General features: G+C 38.5%; 1 protein-coding gene across 1 annotated transcript in view; it reads left to right on the top strand.

Annotated features, from left to right (window-relative positions):
• Window positions 1-17,456, top strand: part of ITGA4 (integrin subunit alpha 4) — a 57,376-nt gene that overhangs the window by 17,772 nt on the left and 22,148 nt on the right. Inside the window, 7 exon segments of the mRNA XM_077829778.1 lie at window positions 1,040-1,151; window positions 4,554-4,648; window positions 5,740-5,830; window positions 7,498-7,543; window positions 7,930-8,084; window positions 12,758-12,912; window positions 16,207-16,356. Of these exon segments, the coding sequence (XP_077685904.1) occupies window positions 1,040-1,151; window positions 4,554-4,648; window positions 5,740-5,830; window positions 7,498-7,543; window positions 7,930-8,084; window positions 12,758-12,912; window positions 16,207-16,356 (804 nt within the window).

Below are 17,456 nucleotides of genomic sequence, written 5' to 3' on the forward strand. Positions count from 1 at the left end.
CATTCAGGAAGGAGAATGGTAGACCTCTTTATTCCCCATATTTTGGTAAATGAAATAACTGGAGTTATCATATATTGGTATTTGTTTTTTCTATGCTTTTTAATCAGAGGTTAAAATGTAATCACTTTTTCCATTTTCATCTGCTTAATTTTAATTCGTTAATTTTATTTTTAGAATTTTTATTTTCTCTCTCACATATGCATCTGCCATTATTCTTTTCTTACCACAATTATTGTCTTCATGAAGGGCTTGGTTATACCTTGATTCTTCCAAAGGTGCTTCCTGCTGTCCAAAGATGATATTAAGTCTATGAAATAGGGAGTGAACCAAGATGGAATGGGAGATGGGAAGATGGCACTCCCTTTTATCATGATGTTCTTTGTGGCATTGCAGTGATCTGTGTGCTGTTTTGATGTAGGCTTGTTATCGCACGCAGATGTTCACCAAATCGTTTTGTTACAACAAATCGTTTCCCCCTTTTTAAGGAACAACTCCAGTATGAAAAGCGACTCTATTAACATTACAGGGTCCTGTATATATTATTTTTAGTGATTTTCATAACCAATGTGGTCAATTTGGGGAGTGAGATTTTTTTTTTCTGGCTACCTGCCTTGCATTATGAAAATTGCCCTGGTATATTAAAGTGAAACTGGGCTCAAGAGCCAGTTGTTTGTAGTAAACAATTCTGTTGATGATTCACAAGAAGAGAATCCAGTTCCCTCTCTCTGAGTTGTGGTGACTGTTCAGGGCTACCAAGAGTAAAAAGTAGTTAAAAACTTTTTTATTGAAATGTGCAAACGTGATTTTGAAAACATCCAAGGATCAGGCCAATTTTACATGTTAATTTTTCAGCACAGAGCCACACTTTAAGCTCCCTTTACCTGTGCAATTCATATAACATGTCAGCCTTATGATTCAGAAAGGTGTATTCTGAGATAGCATATTTACTTTCTTTGATAGATTATGCACTGAAAAGGTCAACAACACATGTCACTGGAAATCCCTTTTTTAAGATACATTTGTTTTTATTTTCCTTTAGGGAGCGGAGATGCTAGAATTGGAGATAGAACTAGCTGGGAGTGACTTCTATGCAGCGAGGTTTGGAGAATCCATAGCTAATCTAGGAGACATTGATAATGATGGTTTTGAAGGTATTAATGAGTATATTTGTAATTCATGACAGTAATGTAATATAAATATGAGGAGTGAATGGTTCAGGAGATTGTTAATGGATGAAAGGGCCTTTCATTCTACACCTGTGTTCTGATTTACTCCAGGTCCATAGTCATTACCATCTGATAACTCTTCTCCTGTGTGAAATAATAATGTTAGACCAGGTTGTAGTGGGTATGTGTCCAAATTGTGTCAACCTGTCTCAGCAGAGAGGCCAAGGACTGAATGGATATGGGAGTTGAATTACCCTCTCACCTTTAGATGAAGTCCCTCCCTCATGTTGGTGAGACAAGGTTGCAAAGTTTACCCTGCTGTTGCCTGTACTAGACCTGCTCGGAGGATAGAGAAATTCAGTCTCTAGGGTTGTCATGCCAACTCCTCTAAAGAGCACTGTGTTCACATTAAAAAGAAACACCAACATGCAAGCTCTTCTGAAAATTGCAATTAAAGGGTCTACCACAGACAGTCTATGAGCTACAATAGTTATCATGGCCCTCTCTTACTTCTCTTCTGTCTAAAATATCACCGTTAAAGAAATCTTTCTCCCCTTCTTCAGCCCATGAACTAGCTTAAGAAGTGGCTTTCAAACATTTGGTTTGGGTGGGAGGAGCTGCAGTTAGCTAAACAAAACGGGATGGGAACCCCAGAGGAAAGTGAGGAGAGTGGGCCAAGTGACAGCACTCATGGCTTTTTATGGAACAGGAGCACTCAGTGTTTCCACTCTAGCAAGTAGAGTGTAGACCGCTGCTCTCTATCAGCAGAGAAGGCAGGCAAGCCGACACCGTACGTGTGAGGGCAGAGGAAGTACCTCTCAGGAGTTCTCTGCTGGTTTCTTGGATCCCCTTTATCAGCTCAGCCACAGGGTTTGCTTTCTTGCTCAAAGGTTAATCTATGTAGAAGAAGCTAATCATGCCCAGGCCCAAGAACAGGCAACCTTTAATGTACTAGGTATCCTTTTACCACATCAGATTCACCCTGCACCTGCAACTTTGAATTTATCTCCTTTTATTCACCCTTCACTCCCTACACTCATCTTGGTGCACTCTTCTTACTGTTCCTGTTATCCCACATTCTTGGCTGTACACGCTCTGTCACGCAGCCCCCTAGTCTTGGAACAGTCACCTTCTTCTCATCTCCTGAGCACCCTCTCTCTTGTTTCAAGAATCTTTCCTCCTGTGCTTTCTTCCTCCTTTACCAACAATCTTCATAGCTGCATTTCGTCCGGTCTTATCTTTGTTTTATATGCAAGCTGTCAGGACAGAGAAAACTTCTTACTCTGTTTAGAAACTGACTTCTATCTTTATGTGATTAAATGATGATGATAATTGGTAAAATATGGTATGTCAAATTGACATAATTTAAAGATAGGCCAGAAGTGTGTGGTGTATGTAGAGATCATCATCGTGCAAATAGTTATAATTTGTAATTCCAGTCGTGCCCACAATGTGCTAAGTGGAAAGAGTTGTACAATCAAAAGGTGTAATAGGTAATATAGCATAGAACAGATAACATAATAGGGAATATGACATAGAAGGGATATGATAAGAGAGTTAGGGGAGATGAGACAGTGGAGGCGGAGGCAAGGCAACTTAAAACTGAGGAGGGAGAAAGTGGAGGAGATATTTCCTGTAAAAGAAAAACAGATATGGCAGAAAAATATAAAAAGAAATCTTGAATGATGAAAGAGTCCATTTGTCTATAGGGAGTGCAAGGAAAAAGTATATGAAAGAGCTGGTTTTTTTTTTTTCAGCAGTTTTAAACCCTATGAATCAATTAGTGAAGTCAGTTGGAGGTACATTAGTGAATGAGTTTACCCCAAAGAATGTATGTTTAGTCTTAATTAGATAGCACAAGCGTCTGTCATATTTTCATCTAATCAGTAGAGAGCTGTAACATTTTAACCACTGAAGTATGGTACCGGATTAAATCAGAGAACTATTCGACTGAACCTAGTCAGCAGAGACTTTCCTTTCTTGAGTTTTTTTTGGTTTGGTTCCACTTATATTATTACACTTCGCAAAGAATCAATATGTTTATGAGTGAAGCCAAAAATCTGTTAATTTCCCTTGGTGCATTTTGAACTAATGTACTCTGTATCTTTCTTTTGGGATCATTTGCTCTGGCTATTTGACCAACTATGTTTGTGATTTAGGAACTAGTCTATTGCTATTCTTTTGCATTTGCACTCCCCACTGGAATTAAATCATGTAGGCATTCAACATATTACTTTGTTTAAAGCCAGTTACCTTAATTTCCCTGTTATATGCCCAAACACGTATGTTAGTGAGATGTTAAGAACGTTTAGAAATAAGGAAAATTTACTTGTTTTAGACAAAGTAATAGTGTATGGCATGTGCCTTACAGCTTTAATCGTTGTGGGAACAACAGAGGGCAGCAAAATTATCATAGTTTTAGCAGTGGGAGGAGATCTTTTCTTTTTAAGGGAAGGGCCATTGATCATTTTGGCTATCACCCCTTATTACAGTTTAAAAATCAAATTTAACCTCTCTGTAATTTGGCGCAGTTGCATTGACTTTGATGAAAGCACTGTTTGAAACTGGACAACATGAATGTGGAACTTTTAGTGTGCACTAGCAAGCTCCACGTGGCCAACTAGTGAACACCAGAATTTACCCCTCTTTAACATGAACTAATGCACTGTGCAGACAAACCCCTCACAGCTGAAGGGCTGTTCCCTTCACACTTAGACTGAGTCCCCGTTCCATCTGTTGTCACCAAAGTTACTGTGCCTCCAAATAACCATGTCTAGACAGGCATTCAGGCTGAACTGTTAGCGTAAAACAGGGCAGAAACCACACACAAGCGGTACTATTGATGCAGCTCTTTATTTACACCCCGAAGCCCCTTTTCAAACGTCAGATATTTCCGTGAGCCCCTCTATTTCCTCTTGGAAAAATGGTGTATACTAAAAAAAAGACAAGAGCGAGCCTTCATTCTGAAGCATTACAAAAAAATGGGGCCCTGAAATCAAACTTACTAGCGTGAACCATGTACTTGTGCACAGCCCATTGAGCCTCCATGCAGGCGTCTATTACAGCTTCTCTGATTACAGCATTTGTAAATATTTTACACATAAATGGATCTTCATGTGTTATAGGACCAATCCAGTCTGCTTCCTGTGCTCTTGCTGAATAGGTTATAAAATTTGGAACATTCATACTTCACATCTGCTGGTCTGCAAGGCATTTTATAAACTTGTAAAAGCAATATTTGACTCCTTAAATATAAACTTATCAACCTATACTATCTCCCAGACATGAAATATAAACACATTCAAAATGAGAAAACTGTATAAAAACATTTTTCTTGTTTACTGATTACATATCATTTCCCTGTATTAAAATAAAATCTTTCTACAGATGTTGCCATTGGGGCTCCCCAGGAAAATAATCTTGAAGGAGCAATTTATATATATAATGGCAGGAAGGATGGGATATCTTCATCCTTCTCGCAGGTATGGCTTTCTTGATACTCTCTTTTTAAAAAAAAAAATTGCCCAGTAAAGTCTTTAAAATGATTACATTTAAATTTCATTGGAGCAGATTGTCAGCGTCACACAGGTCTACACTTAAAATGCTGCTTGAGCACAGCTGCGCTGCTGTAGCACTTACGTGAAGACGCTCCTATGCCGATGGGAGAACTTCTCCCGTCGGCGTAGCTAATCGCCCTCCACGGGACACGGTAGTTATGACAACGGGAGAAGCTCTCCCGTTGACATATCGCTGTCTACACCAGGAGTTAGGTCAGTGTAACTACGTCGCTTGGGGGTGTAGATTTTTCACACCCCTGCATGAGGTAGTTATGCGACAATAGGCTGTAGTGTCAAGCTGGCCAGAGTGTGTTTCTCTTGTCTTGCCTAAGGGACAACTGAATATATTTGAGTTTTTGAATTTCTGACCTTTCACTTAGTATGTGGTTTTTATTTTGATCTCAATCTTGGCCATTTTTGCACATACATATTCCCAGAGTTCTATGTTCAGCAGAGGTTGGTTTTATTAGCACTTCCACTTCAATCATATATGACAGTTCTGGGTTCATGCTCATCATGCATATTTGGATGACACGTCCGGGTTCATGCTCACCATGCATATTTGGATGACCCATCCTATTTATCTACTGTATGTGTCTGGGAGTTGCAAAATGTTTGCTCAGGTCTATTCAGTGAACAGAGATGGGAAATCCTGCCTCTTTGCTGCCCTCTATTTGGCGATTCCTCTCAAGAAGGTGGGATTTAGGTCCCTCATTTGAAGGGCCATAGCCTTCTTATAACAACTATATAGATCCAGTAGAGAAATCTGCTTTTTCTCAATGTAACAGAAATAGCTGAATACACTGTAGTTCTCAGGCATGGATTATGGGATATAATATTTGCAACAAAGGAGCCAATATTGGATTCAAACTTAATTAAATCAAAATCAAGAAATGATTAGGATAAGGGGTAGGGTGGTTGTGCTACAGTTTCCCATTGGTTACCACCTAAAATGAATATTACTTAGAATGTTTGGAAAAGCTCATTTTCATTTTGGTCAGTCCTTTATTTTTCAGAGAATACAAGGACACAGAATCAGCAACACTTTAAGCATGTTTGGACAATCCATATCAAGTGGCATTGATGCAGATAACAATGGTTATCCAGGTGAATTAAACAGTCATTTCTATTCTTCCTGTTTAAAATAGTATAAATGAAATTAAATGTAAGTTGGTGGGAAACAAACCAACCATGCTACTCAGCATTTCTAACATAAATGAAGGAGCAAAAACTGTGAGGGACAGGCCATCATCATAACAGTTTTGGAAGATAAAAACAGCAGTAAAGCTGAGGGCAAGAGGCAGTTTTTCTGTGGCAGATTAATTTCCTATTAGTTAAGAATCTCAGGCTTAAAACTAAGTTTGTGGTACAGTAGAAGAGAAAATAACCATAATATCTGTTTGTAGTACTGACTGTAGTACTTCATCCAGTGATGTCACAATCTGACATTTATTACATCACCATTTTCAATATGCAGGTGACCGATGTCAGTCATTGAATTATGGAATTACAAAATAAATTAGGAAAGAGGATTTAATGTTTGTACTGGCAAAGTCTTGATAATCAACAAAGGTAGTAAAGGAAATGACCAGGAGTAAAAGGTGCAGCACAGAACTTGTGGCCCAGGGGACTGGAGCAGCTCCCTGGAGGCTTAAGTTATGGCAGCGTCCGCAAGGTGACATATGGGTGGCCCCAGTGCTGACATGCCCCTGTTGGCTCAGCCATGGCCCCTGTGCTTGGGCTTGAGAAAGTCTCTTTGGAGGAAAAGCTCCTCAATTGTTTGAGTCCCTTTATGCCAGAGAGTCCTTAGGGAAAGTTTTACTGCATAGAAGCAGAAACTCCATGGCTAGAGAGAGACATAGCAGTATCTAGATCAGTGTTTCTCAAACTTTTGTATTGGTGACCCCTTTCACACAGCAAACTTATGAGTGCGACCCCCCCCCTTATAAATTAAAACACTTTTTTTGTATTTAACACTATTATAAATGCTGGAGGCAAAGTGTGGTTTGGGGGAGGAGGTTGACAGCTCACGACCCCCCATGTGATAACCTTGTGCCCCCCAGTTTGAGAACCCCATATATAGATAAATGGTTCAGATGAATACATCTATCATAGACGTAAGTTCTACTGCTTTGGTGCCCTCTACTTTGTTCATTCACTACCTTCAAATAAAAGACCTTTCTTGAGAGCCAGGATTAAATTTTCATAAGCGCCCAAGTTCCATTTTGAAAAGAGACTTATGCATTTAGGAGCCTAACTCTCATTGCAAGTCAATGGGACTTAGGCTCCTATGTCATTTAGCCACATTTGAAAATTTTACCCTTAGACTAAGGCTCACAGAATGACTTCACATTGTACCTTTACTCTGTCATGTGAACACTTTACATTTAATTTTAACAAGAATAATAATTCTAATAATAATTCTGGGTTAGAGAAAAAGATGTAAATGCCTCTTATTTTAGCTGAATTGTTCTTCAGCTTCAGGAAAATATACTTGTAGTGGACTTTGAGTTGCAGCCTTAGCATTAGCAATGGCAGGAACATTAACGTGAAGCTTTAACAGAAAGTAAACAGATACTTAGTGAAGAATCTGCATTGGAAATATCAATGATAAAGTATCTTGCTGTATATATATTAGCATATCCCCTCTAATTACTAATGAGCAAGTCGTGTTTTAATACAGTCCACAAGGTAAATGTGCAGTAAGGTATTTATGCCTGAGAAGTAATTCTTTTTGACTAATGATGCGCATCGATCTTTGGTTTTTTGTACAGATGTAGCAGTTGGTGCCTTTCTCAGTGATTCTGCCGTGCTGCTGAGGTGAGGCTGATACATTTCAGTGCTTACAGACAGTTGGACTTAATTGTAAATTATGAGATTCAATTAAAAAATGTGCAATGTGCTCATGACCTCTTAATGCTCTTTATGGTGTTTTGAACTTCAGTCATTAAGCACTAGAATTTTATTCTACACTGATGTATTTAAGTAAACACCTCTGAGCAAAAGGAAAATGACATCCAGAAACTTCTTGGAGCAATAAAACCCTCAAATTCAACATGTAAAACTCTATTTTTATTCTTACAGTGTATAGGATAAGACTTATCTACTACCATAAACATTATATTTGAAAATAACAAGTGTGTGCAGAGGTAATTATAAATTAATGCTGAAGCATTTTGTGACCATAAACTGTTTTGTATTCTTAGAACAAGACCAGTGGTGGTTGTTGAAGCGTCTTTAAAACACCCTAATGCTGTAAATCGAACTAATTTGGAATGTGTGGAAAATGGCCAACCTGCTGTGTGTGTGAATTTAATGCTTTGCTTTACCTATAAAGGACAAGATGTCCCCGGTTATGTTGGTAAGCTCCTAGATAAATATTTTGTATTGAGTACATGGATCAGTTTCCATGCTGTAGAATATTTTACCATTTGGAATATAAACAAATACAGTGTTTATAAAGTAATCCATCAATTACTAGGGGCAATCCATCAAATCCATCAAAAATCCATAGGTATCACTATGAAAAATCACTAAAAAGCTATGGCACTAGGATTAAGGAGAATAAACAATAATGCTTTAAATATATATGGAACAAAAGAAATCCAAACAATGGTATAGGTCCAGTACTAGACAAGAATGGTAAATTAGTAAACGTGATGCAGAAAAAGCAGAATTTCAATAAATATTTCTGTTCTGTATTTGGAAAGAATGAGCATGTATTCATGTCTTACAGTGATAATGAAATACTTTTTGTTCCACCATCAACTGGGAAGGATATAAAACAGCAAGTATTAAAATTAAACATTTGTAAATCAGTAGGACCAGATAATTTGCACCCAAAGAGTATAAAAAGAATTGGCCAGGGAGCTCTCTGAACCATTAATGTTGATGTTTAACAGATTTCGGAACAATGGGGAAGTTCCAGTGGACTTGAACTAACAAAAGTAACACCAGTCAGGACAGTTTTATCAAAAATAGTTAGACTTCTATTTTTATAAGAGTATAAGGATGGTTGATAAGGATAATTGTGTTGAAACAACATACTTAGACTTCTTTAAGACATTTGACTTAGTGCTTCATGACATTCTGATAAAATATAGCACTCTACAAAATCAATGCATCCCATATTAATGAATTAAAAATTGGTTTACTGATAGATCACAAAAAGCAATTGTAAATTGGAAATAGTCATTACATGGAGGGTTTTCTAGTGAAGTTCCACAAGGTTCTATTCTCAGATAAATATATTTATCAATGATACGGATGAAAATACAAAATTATCGCTCATACAATTTTCTCATAACAAAAAAGTTGGTGGAGCAATAAATAACGATGGGGACAGATTGGTTATACAGACTGACGTAGATCACTTGGTTAGGATGCCAAATGCAAGTTCATACATGTAAGAAGAAAGAATATAGGTCATACTTATAAGATGGAGGATCCTGTCCTGGAAAGCAATAACTCTGAAAAGGACTTGAGAGTTATGGCAGAGAACCAGTTGAACATGAGCTTCCTCATTCAATACTGTAGCAAAAAGGGTGAATGTGATCTTTGGATGTATAATCAGGAGAATACCAAGTAGGATTAGGAAGATACTACATCTGAATACACTATTTATGAGATCATAATTGGAATACTGTGTCCAAGTCTGGCCTATCATTTCAAAAAGGATGTTCACAAATTGGAAAGCTTCAGATAAGAAAAAGCCTTAGAGTGAAAGACTAAAGGACAGGGGTGGGCAAACTTTTTGGCCCGAGGGCCACATCTGGATATGGAAATTGTGTGGTGGGTCATGAATGCTCACAAAATTGGGGTTGGGGTTCAGGAGGGGGTGAGGGCTCTGGCTGGGGGTGTGGGCTCTGCGGTGGGGCCAGAAAAGAGGGGCTCTGGTCTGGGGCAGAGGGTTGAGGGTGGTGGGGTGAGGGCTTTGGCTGGGTGTGCGGGTTCTGGGGTGGAGCTGGAGATGGGGGGATTGGGATGCAGGAGGATGCTCTGGGCTGGGACTGAGGAGTTCGGAGGGCAGGAGGGGGATCGGGCTGGGGCAGGGATTTGGGGCATGGGAGAGGCTCAGGGGTGTAGGCTCCAGGTGGCACTTACCTCAAGCAGCTCCTGAAAGCAGCGGCATGTCCCCCCTCCGGCTCCTACACGGGGGCAGCGCCTGCAGACAGGGCAGTGTGCAGAGTCCCCTGGCTGCCCTTAAATGTAGGAGCCAGAGGGGGGACATGCCACTGCTTCCAGAAGCCACAGCTCGCGCTCACAGAGTGGCCCCCAACCCCACTCCCCAGCGGGAGCTCAAGTGCTGGCTTAAATCAGCTGGTGGGCCGGATGTGGCCCGCGGGCAATAGTTTTCTCACCTCTGCTAAAGAAGCTCAATCAGTTTAGGATATCTAAGTGGTGGCTTAATCTGGTTTACTAGTCCTGGCATGGGGAATAGATTTCTGATAGTAAATGGCTTTTTAATCTGCAGAAAAAGATCCAGTGGTTGGAAGCTGAAGCTAGACAAATTCAGACAAGAAATAAGGCCCTGTTTTGCAATAGCAAGGATAGTTAACTATTGAAACAACTTACTCAGTGATGTGGTAAATTCTCTATTGCTTGAAGTCTTAAAATCAGGGCTGGATGTTTTTCTAAAAGATATGCTATACCTCAAGCAGAGGCTATAGGCTTGAAGCAGAAATTATTGGATGAGGTTCTTTGACCTGTTTTATGCAGGAGATCAGATTAGATCATTATAATGGTCCCTTCTGGCTTCAAAATCTATGAATATTTTATTAGCTACATTACTACTGAAAGAAGTTGCACACATGATATTGGAGGGTCAAACCTGTAGTTAAGGTTGTAACTAGTTTCCTATTAATGTGCCTGAATTTTTACCCTTAACATGATATGGGAGGTTAAAAAACCTATAAAGTTTCCAAAAAAATCAAAATTTTTAATTTTGGGGGCGGGCGGGGAGAAAATGACTTATCTGCATAACAGGATGGTCTAGAGACTCTACATTTGTTTTATTTTTCTATTCTCAATGAGAATTTGAGTGTTCAGGGAAAGTTACATTATTTATTTGAATTGATTTATTATGGTATTTTGAAATGAACTCCAAACTTTCTATGCCCCACCTCTGAGCCATCATACTCCTCCTGAGTTTAAGCAACTTTGTAAATCCTTAGTAGGGCCAGCTAGGTTAAAGGACACAGCAGAATTGTCTGTGTTTAAAGTTCAGAAAGAAGTACAAAGGCAAAGCAGTGTAATGGGGGTGAGGGTAGAACTTTGAATTGCTAAACTTTGCACCTGTCACTGCTTCATAATGACAAGGGCTCCAATCCAAAGTCCTTCCCATCTGCCAAAACATGCTTCGTGGTCTAGCATGAAAAAGTGCTACATTTACTTTCCTAGCCTTCCTTCATTCACATAGTGCATCTGCGACCCTGTGTCTCACCTTGTATAGGGACCCACAAAACCTACCACCAGATTTGTGTGCAAATTGCCATGCCCAAGGCCAGTTTGATTTAATCCTGGATTGTCACATTGCAGGCAGGTAGGAAATTAGTGAAGGACAAATATCAATACTCAGTGAAGACCTATACTGGCTGACCAGCAGTAACACTCTTGGTCCTCTGGAAGCAGCCTCAACCAAGGCATTCCTGGTCAGGATCGTACAGAAATGTTGCCTATTAAAACCTTCCATATGGCTATGGAGAAAATGCAGTATGAGATGCTGCCACCTTTGAGGACTGATTGCATTGCTCTGCTCGTTAGGCAGAGAGAGAGAGAAAGAAGCTGCTTTCAGAAGCGCAGAACAGGGAATCGCTCTTATGGAGTTTGAGTTGGGTACACTTTTAGTTTTACTACACAAATCCTTTCGTTATATGATTAAACCATTTAAGTGTGTTGTAACATGTAAAATGGTAGAAAAAAATAAGAAAGGAGCTACATAAATAATGCTGATTCTTTAAATATGTATAATTGTTTTGAAAAGTCTCCAGGGGATCAAGAATTCACATGATGACCCTATCTGAAACAGCTTTTTTCCTTTTCAGATTTGATTAGATAGCATGCATATTTCTTTTTTTATTGGAAAGAGTTGTTTGACAAGAATACAGTTACTATATTAAGTGAACTGAAATGCTTTAAAAATTAAAACAGTTTGTGTCTCGACTAGTAGACTATATAAGTATTGTAAGCATAACTACTACTAACTTCAAGAGTGAATTGAAAGGTTTGGAGTTCAGATTCCCGGAGGTTTGTGTTTGTCTGCAGCAGTCCCCGATTCAGCATGCTTAAAAGTTAAGCACTGGCTTACGTACCCTTGTTGAATTCAGGCCTTAGGTAATAGTAATGGCAACAGGAGGAGGAGGAGGTACACAAAACCCAGAATACATAAACTCAAGTCACGACAGAAGTGAAACTGTGAAATATTAAAACAATGGTGTTCTAAAATTTGCTTGTGATTTGATTATCCACAGTGTTCTGTTTGTGATTTAGGATCTTCCAGATTTTTGTATTTATTTTAAATTAAATTTCAGTCACTGAATCTATTCTTGTTGACTGTTTGCTGAAATTTTAACGCCAGTTCTGTGATTAACTGACACTGGGTTTTCTCAGTCAGATTCTAGCTATATTTATCTAAATATAAAAACAATGCACCAAAATCAGCCGTGGTGTAAATGCATGCAACTCCATTGATTTCAGTGGAGCCATGCGCTCATATCAGGGACAGGTTTGGCTCTGTGAGTCAGAAGGGAAATAATAAATTTAAGAGAACACGTTATGTATCTGCATGCATAAGTTTTCTTTTAAAATTGTGAAGTTATTTTTTCCTTTTAAATTACAGCTTTGTGTATATTCCCAAGGGTTCAAAAATACATTTAACTTGATGCTTTCTAGAGCATTTTGAGACAGACATTATGTATCCAGCAGACTCCATTTGTAAGTGATGAGGTATAACTCCTATCATAAATTAGTGAAAATAAACATGTTTCAAAGATATTTTGTAAAAAGCTTTTACTTACTTGCTTTTTAATCTTGCAGTGCTGCTTTATGACCTAAGTGTAGATGTAAGCAGAAAAACAAACATTCCTGCAAGATTTTACTTTTCTTCTAATGGAACATCAGATATGGTCTCAGGAAGTATGCAGATTTACAACAGCAATGTTACCTGCAAAAGTCATCCAGCATTTTTGAAGGTAATGTAATCTTTAGTATCTACTGTGTTTCATACAGTAATATTGTCATATGTGTAAGGGGTATCTACCTACTTTAAAAAAAGGTTTTACATAGTCTCCTATTTATGTTACCCTCACAGAAATTAAAAAATAAAATGTCTGTCCTAGCAGATCATAATCTTGTCCATTAAGTAAATGTTGAATTTCCCCCCACACACCCTTCCTCTCCACCCTTTGCTGCTTAAGAGATAAGTCAACATGACTCTCTTGACTTTTCTAAATGTGTGCCAGTATTATTAATCTCGGCAGGAATGTGTACCTATTAACATTATGCAGATGTCTCCACTAGGAGAATATAGGCATTCCTATATTTGGGATGCTAGTAGGATTTAAAAAATCTTGGTAATTTATTTTTTGCCATTTTGACCCTATTGTAGGGAAGAGAGAGTGAGAGACAGATGGCAAACTTTGTGGCTACTGAGAAGATATTGCATAGATTCACTATAGGTGCAAGAGAATCATATATGTCCACGTCTTATCAGTAGTGCTGAGCTGACTCAACAAGTTACTGAAATAGTGTATTAAGGCAGACTGGGATTTAGGGGTGTTCTGGTAAAATTTTGTGGGCCACTCTCCAGTTTGATTTTGGCCTAATATTTTTGTGTACACATTTTTAATTTTTTTGGTAACGTTTTCAAATTGAACTTTAATTATTAACTAACTTGGCCAAACTCATCCGTGGTGATACCAGCGGAGTTACACACAGGATAAATTTGACCCACTAATGTCTACATTGATTTTGTTTTTTCCTTTTAATATACATATGTTGGTGTATCCTGACTCAGCTTTCAATATCTACCTAATGTTTGCCTAAATTTAAATAATTTGTATGATTTACATATGTAAATAATTTTGCATGGATGGCAATAGGAGTAGCTGCTTCCTAGCTGCTGCAGCATACAGCACTCCTACTACTCTTAGTAAGGGGGAAAGAAAGGGAGCACTAGGCTGTGCATCAACACTTGCAGAATCTAATTGGCTGATCTCTCCCATTCTTCCACCTTCTGGGAAAGAGCAGCCTATCAAAGGAGAATTCTCCATAGGTGAGGGTTCTCCTGACAGAACCATAGCAGCGTCAGGGAATAACTGTACAGTCAACGGGTCCATACGCCTCCATAGGAAGTGGGAGCCACATCACCAGGAGATCAGAGGTTGCCTGTATAGATCCATGTGGTAGCTTATAAGGCTTCTGGACCCAGGTCTTTAGGCTGGAGTGAGCAGAAGCACAGATTAGTGCTCAGGTGGTGATACATAAATCAAGACTAGGCCAAGCTTAGTGAGACTAGTGGTAATCATCATCAGCTGATCATCTGGCTGATCCCAAAGCCCAGAGAAAGGGCTGTGCCCACCAGCCAAAAGCCTGGTTGCCCAGTGGTGTATTGCAGATCTGCATTTAGAATAGTTTATTTGCTATATATAATTGCGTGAAGATAAAAGTTTCTTTAGGCAAGATCTACATGGGAATTTTGTGGGTGGTGCAACATTGATAACTATATTTTAATGTTTAGTCCTACCTTTGCATTGGTCCAGATTCTGCCAACCTTACTAACACTGAATAGTACTTTATTTCTCAAGTAGATCTGTTGAATTCAGTGGATCTGGTCCTATTCAGTGTACATAAGAGTGGCGTGCTCTAGTCCATTGGTAATAGCACACATGTGACATGACGTCACAGGACTCTTAGTCTATGGAATACAATATGCTCTGGATACGTATGCATTGTCTGGTTTTGTGAAGTGCTGTGATGTTGTTTTATCCTCAGGTTAACATAGAGAAGCCTAAAGGTGATTTAAGATTTATATTAAAACTTTTCACAGTTGCCACATTTCAGTTAAAACAAGTAATGGAAATTCTGCTGATAAACTATACATGGTATAGTACCATGCACGCTTATTTTGTCATTTAATTTGTGATTATATATAATTGAGCTCATGTAAACTTTTCCCATATAACTCCATTTTCTTTTAAATTTAGTAGTAATATTAAGACTGCCCCGCATCACCTGAGGGCTTGTCTATACTACCCGCTGGTTCGGTGGGCAGCGATCAATCCAGCGGTGGTTAATTTATCGTGTCTAGTCTAGACGCGATAAATCTACCGCCGAGAGCTCTCCCATCGAATCCGGTACTCCACTGGAACCAGAGGTGTAGGCGGAGTCGATGGGGGAGCGTCAGCAGTCGACTCACCACAGTGAGTAGATCTGAGTACGTCGACTTCAGCTATGTTGTTCACATAGCTGAAGTTGCATAACTTAGATTGATTCCCCCCCTGCCCCCAGCGTAGACCAGGCCTTAGTCTTCTATACCCGTAAGAAGCTGTTAAAGTTAACTAAGTGTGAATGTCTCTCAAGTACAGTCCTTACGGGAAAGCATGTACATTTTATATATTTTGAGTAAAGAATAATTAACAGCTAATTAATATAATGAAAGTAATATACACCAGATGCAGAGAAGACCTTGTAGAAAATTATTGTGAATTAGATAACATGTGATTTGGTCAAAGCAAGCTTGTAGATAAGAATTAAAGCAGTGGACATGTGGAGGGACAATCAGTGGCTGTCTATCTCATATACCTAGGGAATAATTTAATCAAGTTTGCTATTGTAAAACTCAGTGTTTCAAGCTGTTCAGTTTTCACAAGTGCATAACTTGGGATTTGGGCTTTGATTTGTAGCATTCCTACACGGTCAGAGTTTAATGTTGAAATTATGATTTATTGAGCAGTTTAATCATCTTAATGCAGAGTACAAAATATAAACCCCTCTCTCCGTCCCAGCTCCATATACTATTTATGTGTACTAGCAGAGCCTTTTTAGACTTCACAGAAATACCTGATCCACTGTGCCTGTCTGGGTTTGTCCCATTTGTCCATTGCCCTTCTGTCTCACCTACCCTTACTTGTAAGATGCAAAATTACTAAACTGTGAACATAAATATTTTAAAATAAAACAATCAACCTGGTGACAAAGAAACTTCTGTTGGGTCTTCAACCAAATAAAGTTTCAATTAACAATTGTTGTTTAATCATAAAATACACTCTTCAGTTAGGAATTGACTGCTCTCATCATTGTTACTGAAAATTAGCACAGAAGTCATGGAGAAATAGGGAAGAAAAAAGTCTATTGAAGGAAGAAGATTTCATTTCTGTGGTTTGGGAAGTGATTATATATGTGAAAATAGAGCTAAACTTGCAGTGTTTTCTTTATATACATGTCTGTTTTATATGATTAACTCATTAGGTTTCCAATTTTAATAGAAAGATGTAAGGGATATCCTGACTCCTATACACCTTGAAGCAACTTATCGTCTTGGGCATCATGTTCTAAGGAAAAGAAGTGTGGAAGAATTCCCACCACTTGAACCAGTTCTTCAGCAGAGGAAAGAAAAAGACACTATAAAAAACAAGGTTAAGATATGGATATTTTTGTCTCAACTTCAACAAAATGAATACACATTGTAAATCATTATTTAAAGCAAATTTCACACAGTGAAGTATAACTAAGGAATGCATTTTCTGAATTGGTGTCTAGATCTCATGGTGACGGGGACATTAAAAATGCCTTGAGTTCGTTAAATAAACCAGTAGGCTAAAACTAGAATGCTAAGTTTTGTCTAAAGGATGTTTTGCTTACAGAACATACGTCTAGTTTGTATTTTATATTTTTTACTCTAATGGTACATATGAAGTAGCACAGGATTATACTGAAGTATGTAATTATCTCTTACTAATTATATTCTATTATTGTTTTCGGTATTAGTACTAGACATTTTCTTAACAGTCTTCTAGTTTCACATGATCTGCTGAGTCAAATCCCAGTATGAACTGCATGTTAGATACCCAGTACGCTGCTTATATTTATACTCCATTATTTCAACAACGTTGATGAAGTATTTATTATCTGGAGCTACTCCCAAGTTTTCAAGCACAGTGATTGGAAAAACCATACATTACAGTACCATAACAAAGCTATTTCCTACCCCTTCTCCCTCCCCCAGGAGCAAAGGTCAAAGTGTTCTTATGATTTGTAATTGGTATAATTAAATAACATTATTCTGACTCCTCACCAGTCATAAGTTTCACAAATTCAAAATAAATTTGACAGGCAGAATTTTGAGACGCCTACAGGTTTCTTCTAACTCAATCAACGCACATCACTACTGTCAGAGAAACCTAATATCACATAGGCAATCTGTATTGAGATAAACCATGTAGCCTGGCTAGCTGCTGCCCTATGCTAGGAGACTGCAGAACGATCCCAGGAACTTCAGTCCCCTAAAATGCTTTGTCCTTGCATGTAGGAAAGTGATCAGGAACAGTCAGCATGAATTCACCAAGGGCAAGTCATGCCTGATTAATCTAATTGCCTTTTATAACGAGATAACTGGTTCTGTGGATGAAAGGAAAGCAGTGGACGTGTTAACAGTTCCTTGACTTTAGCAAAGCTTTTGACACTGTCTCCCACGGTATTCTTGCCAGCAAGTTAAAGAAGTATGGGCTGGATGAAT

Source organism: Eretmochelys imbricata, chromosome 11 (assembly GCF_965152235.1).
Source record: "Eretmochelys imbricata isolate rEreImb1 chromosome 11, rEreImb1.hap1, whole genome shotgun sequence".
Lineage (NCBI taxonomy): Eukaryota > Metazoa > Chordata > Testudines > Cheloniidae > Eretmochelys > Eretmochelys imbricata.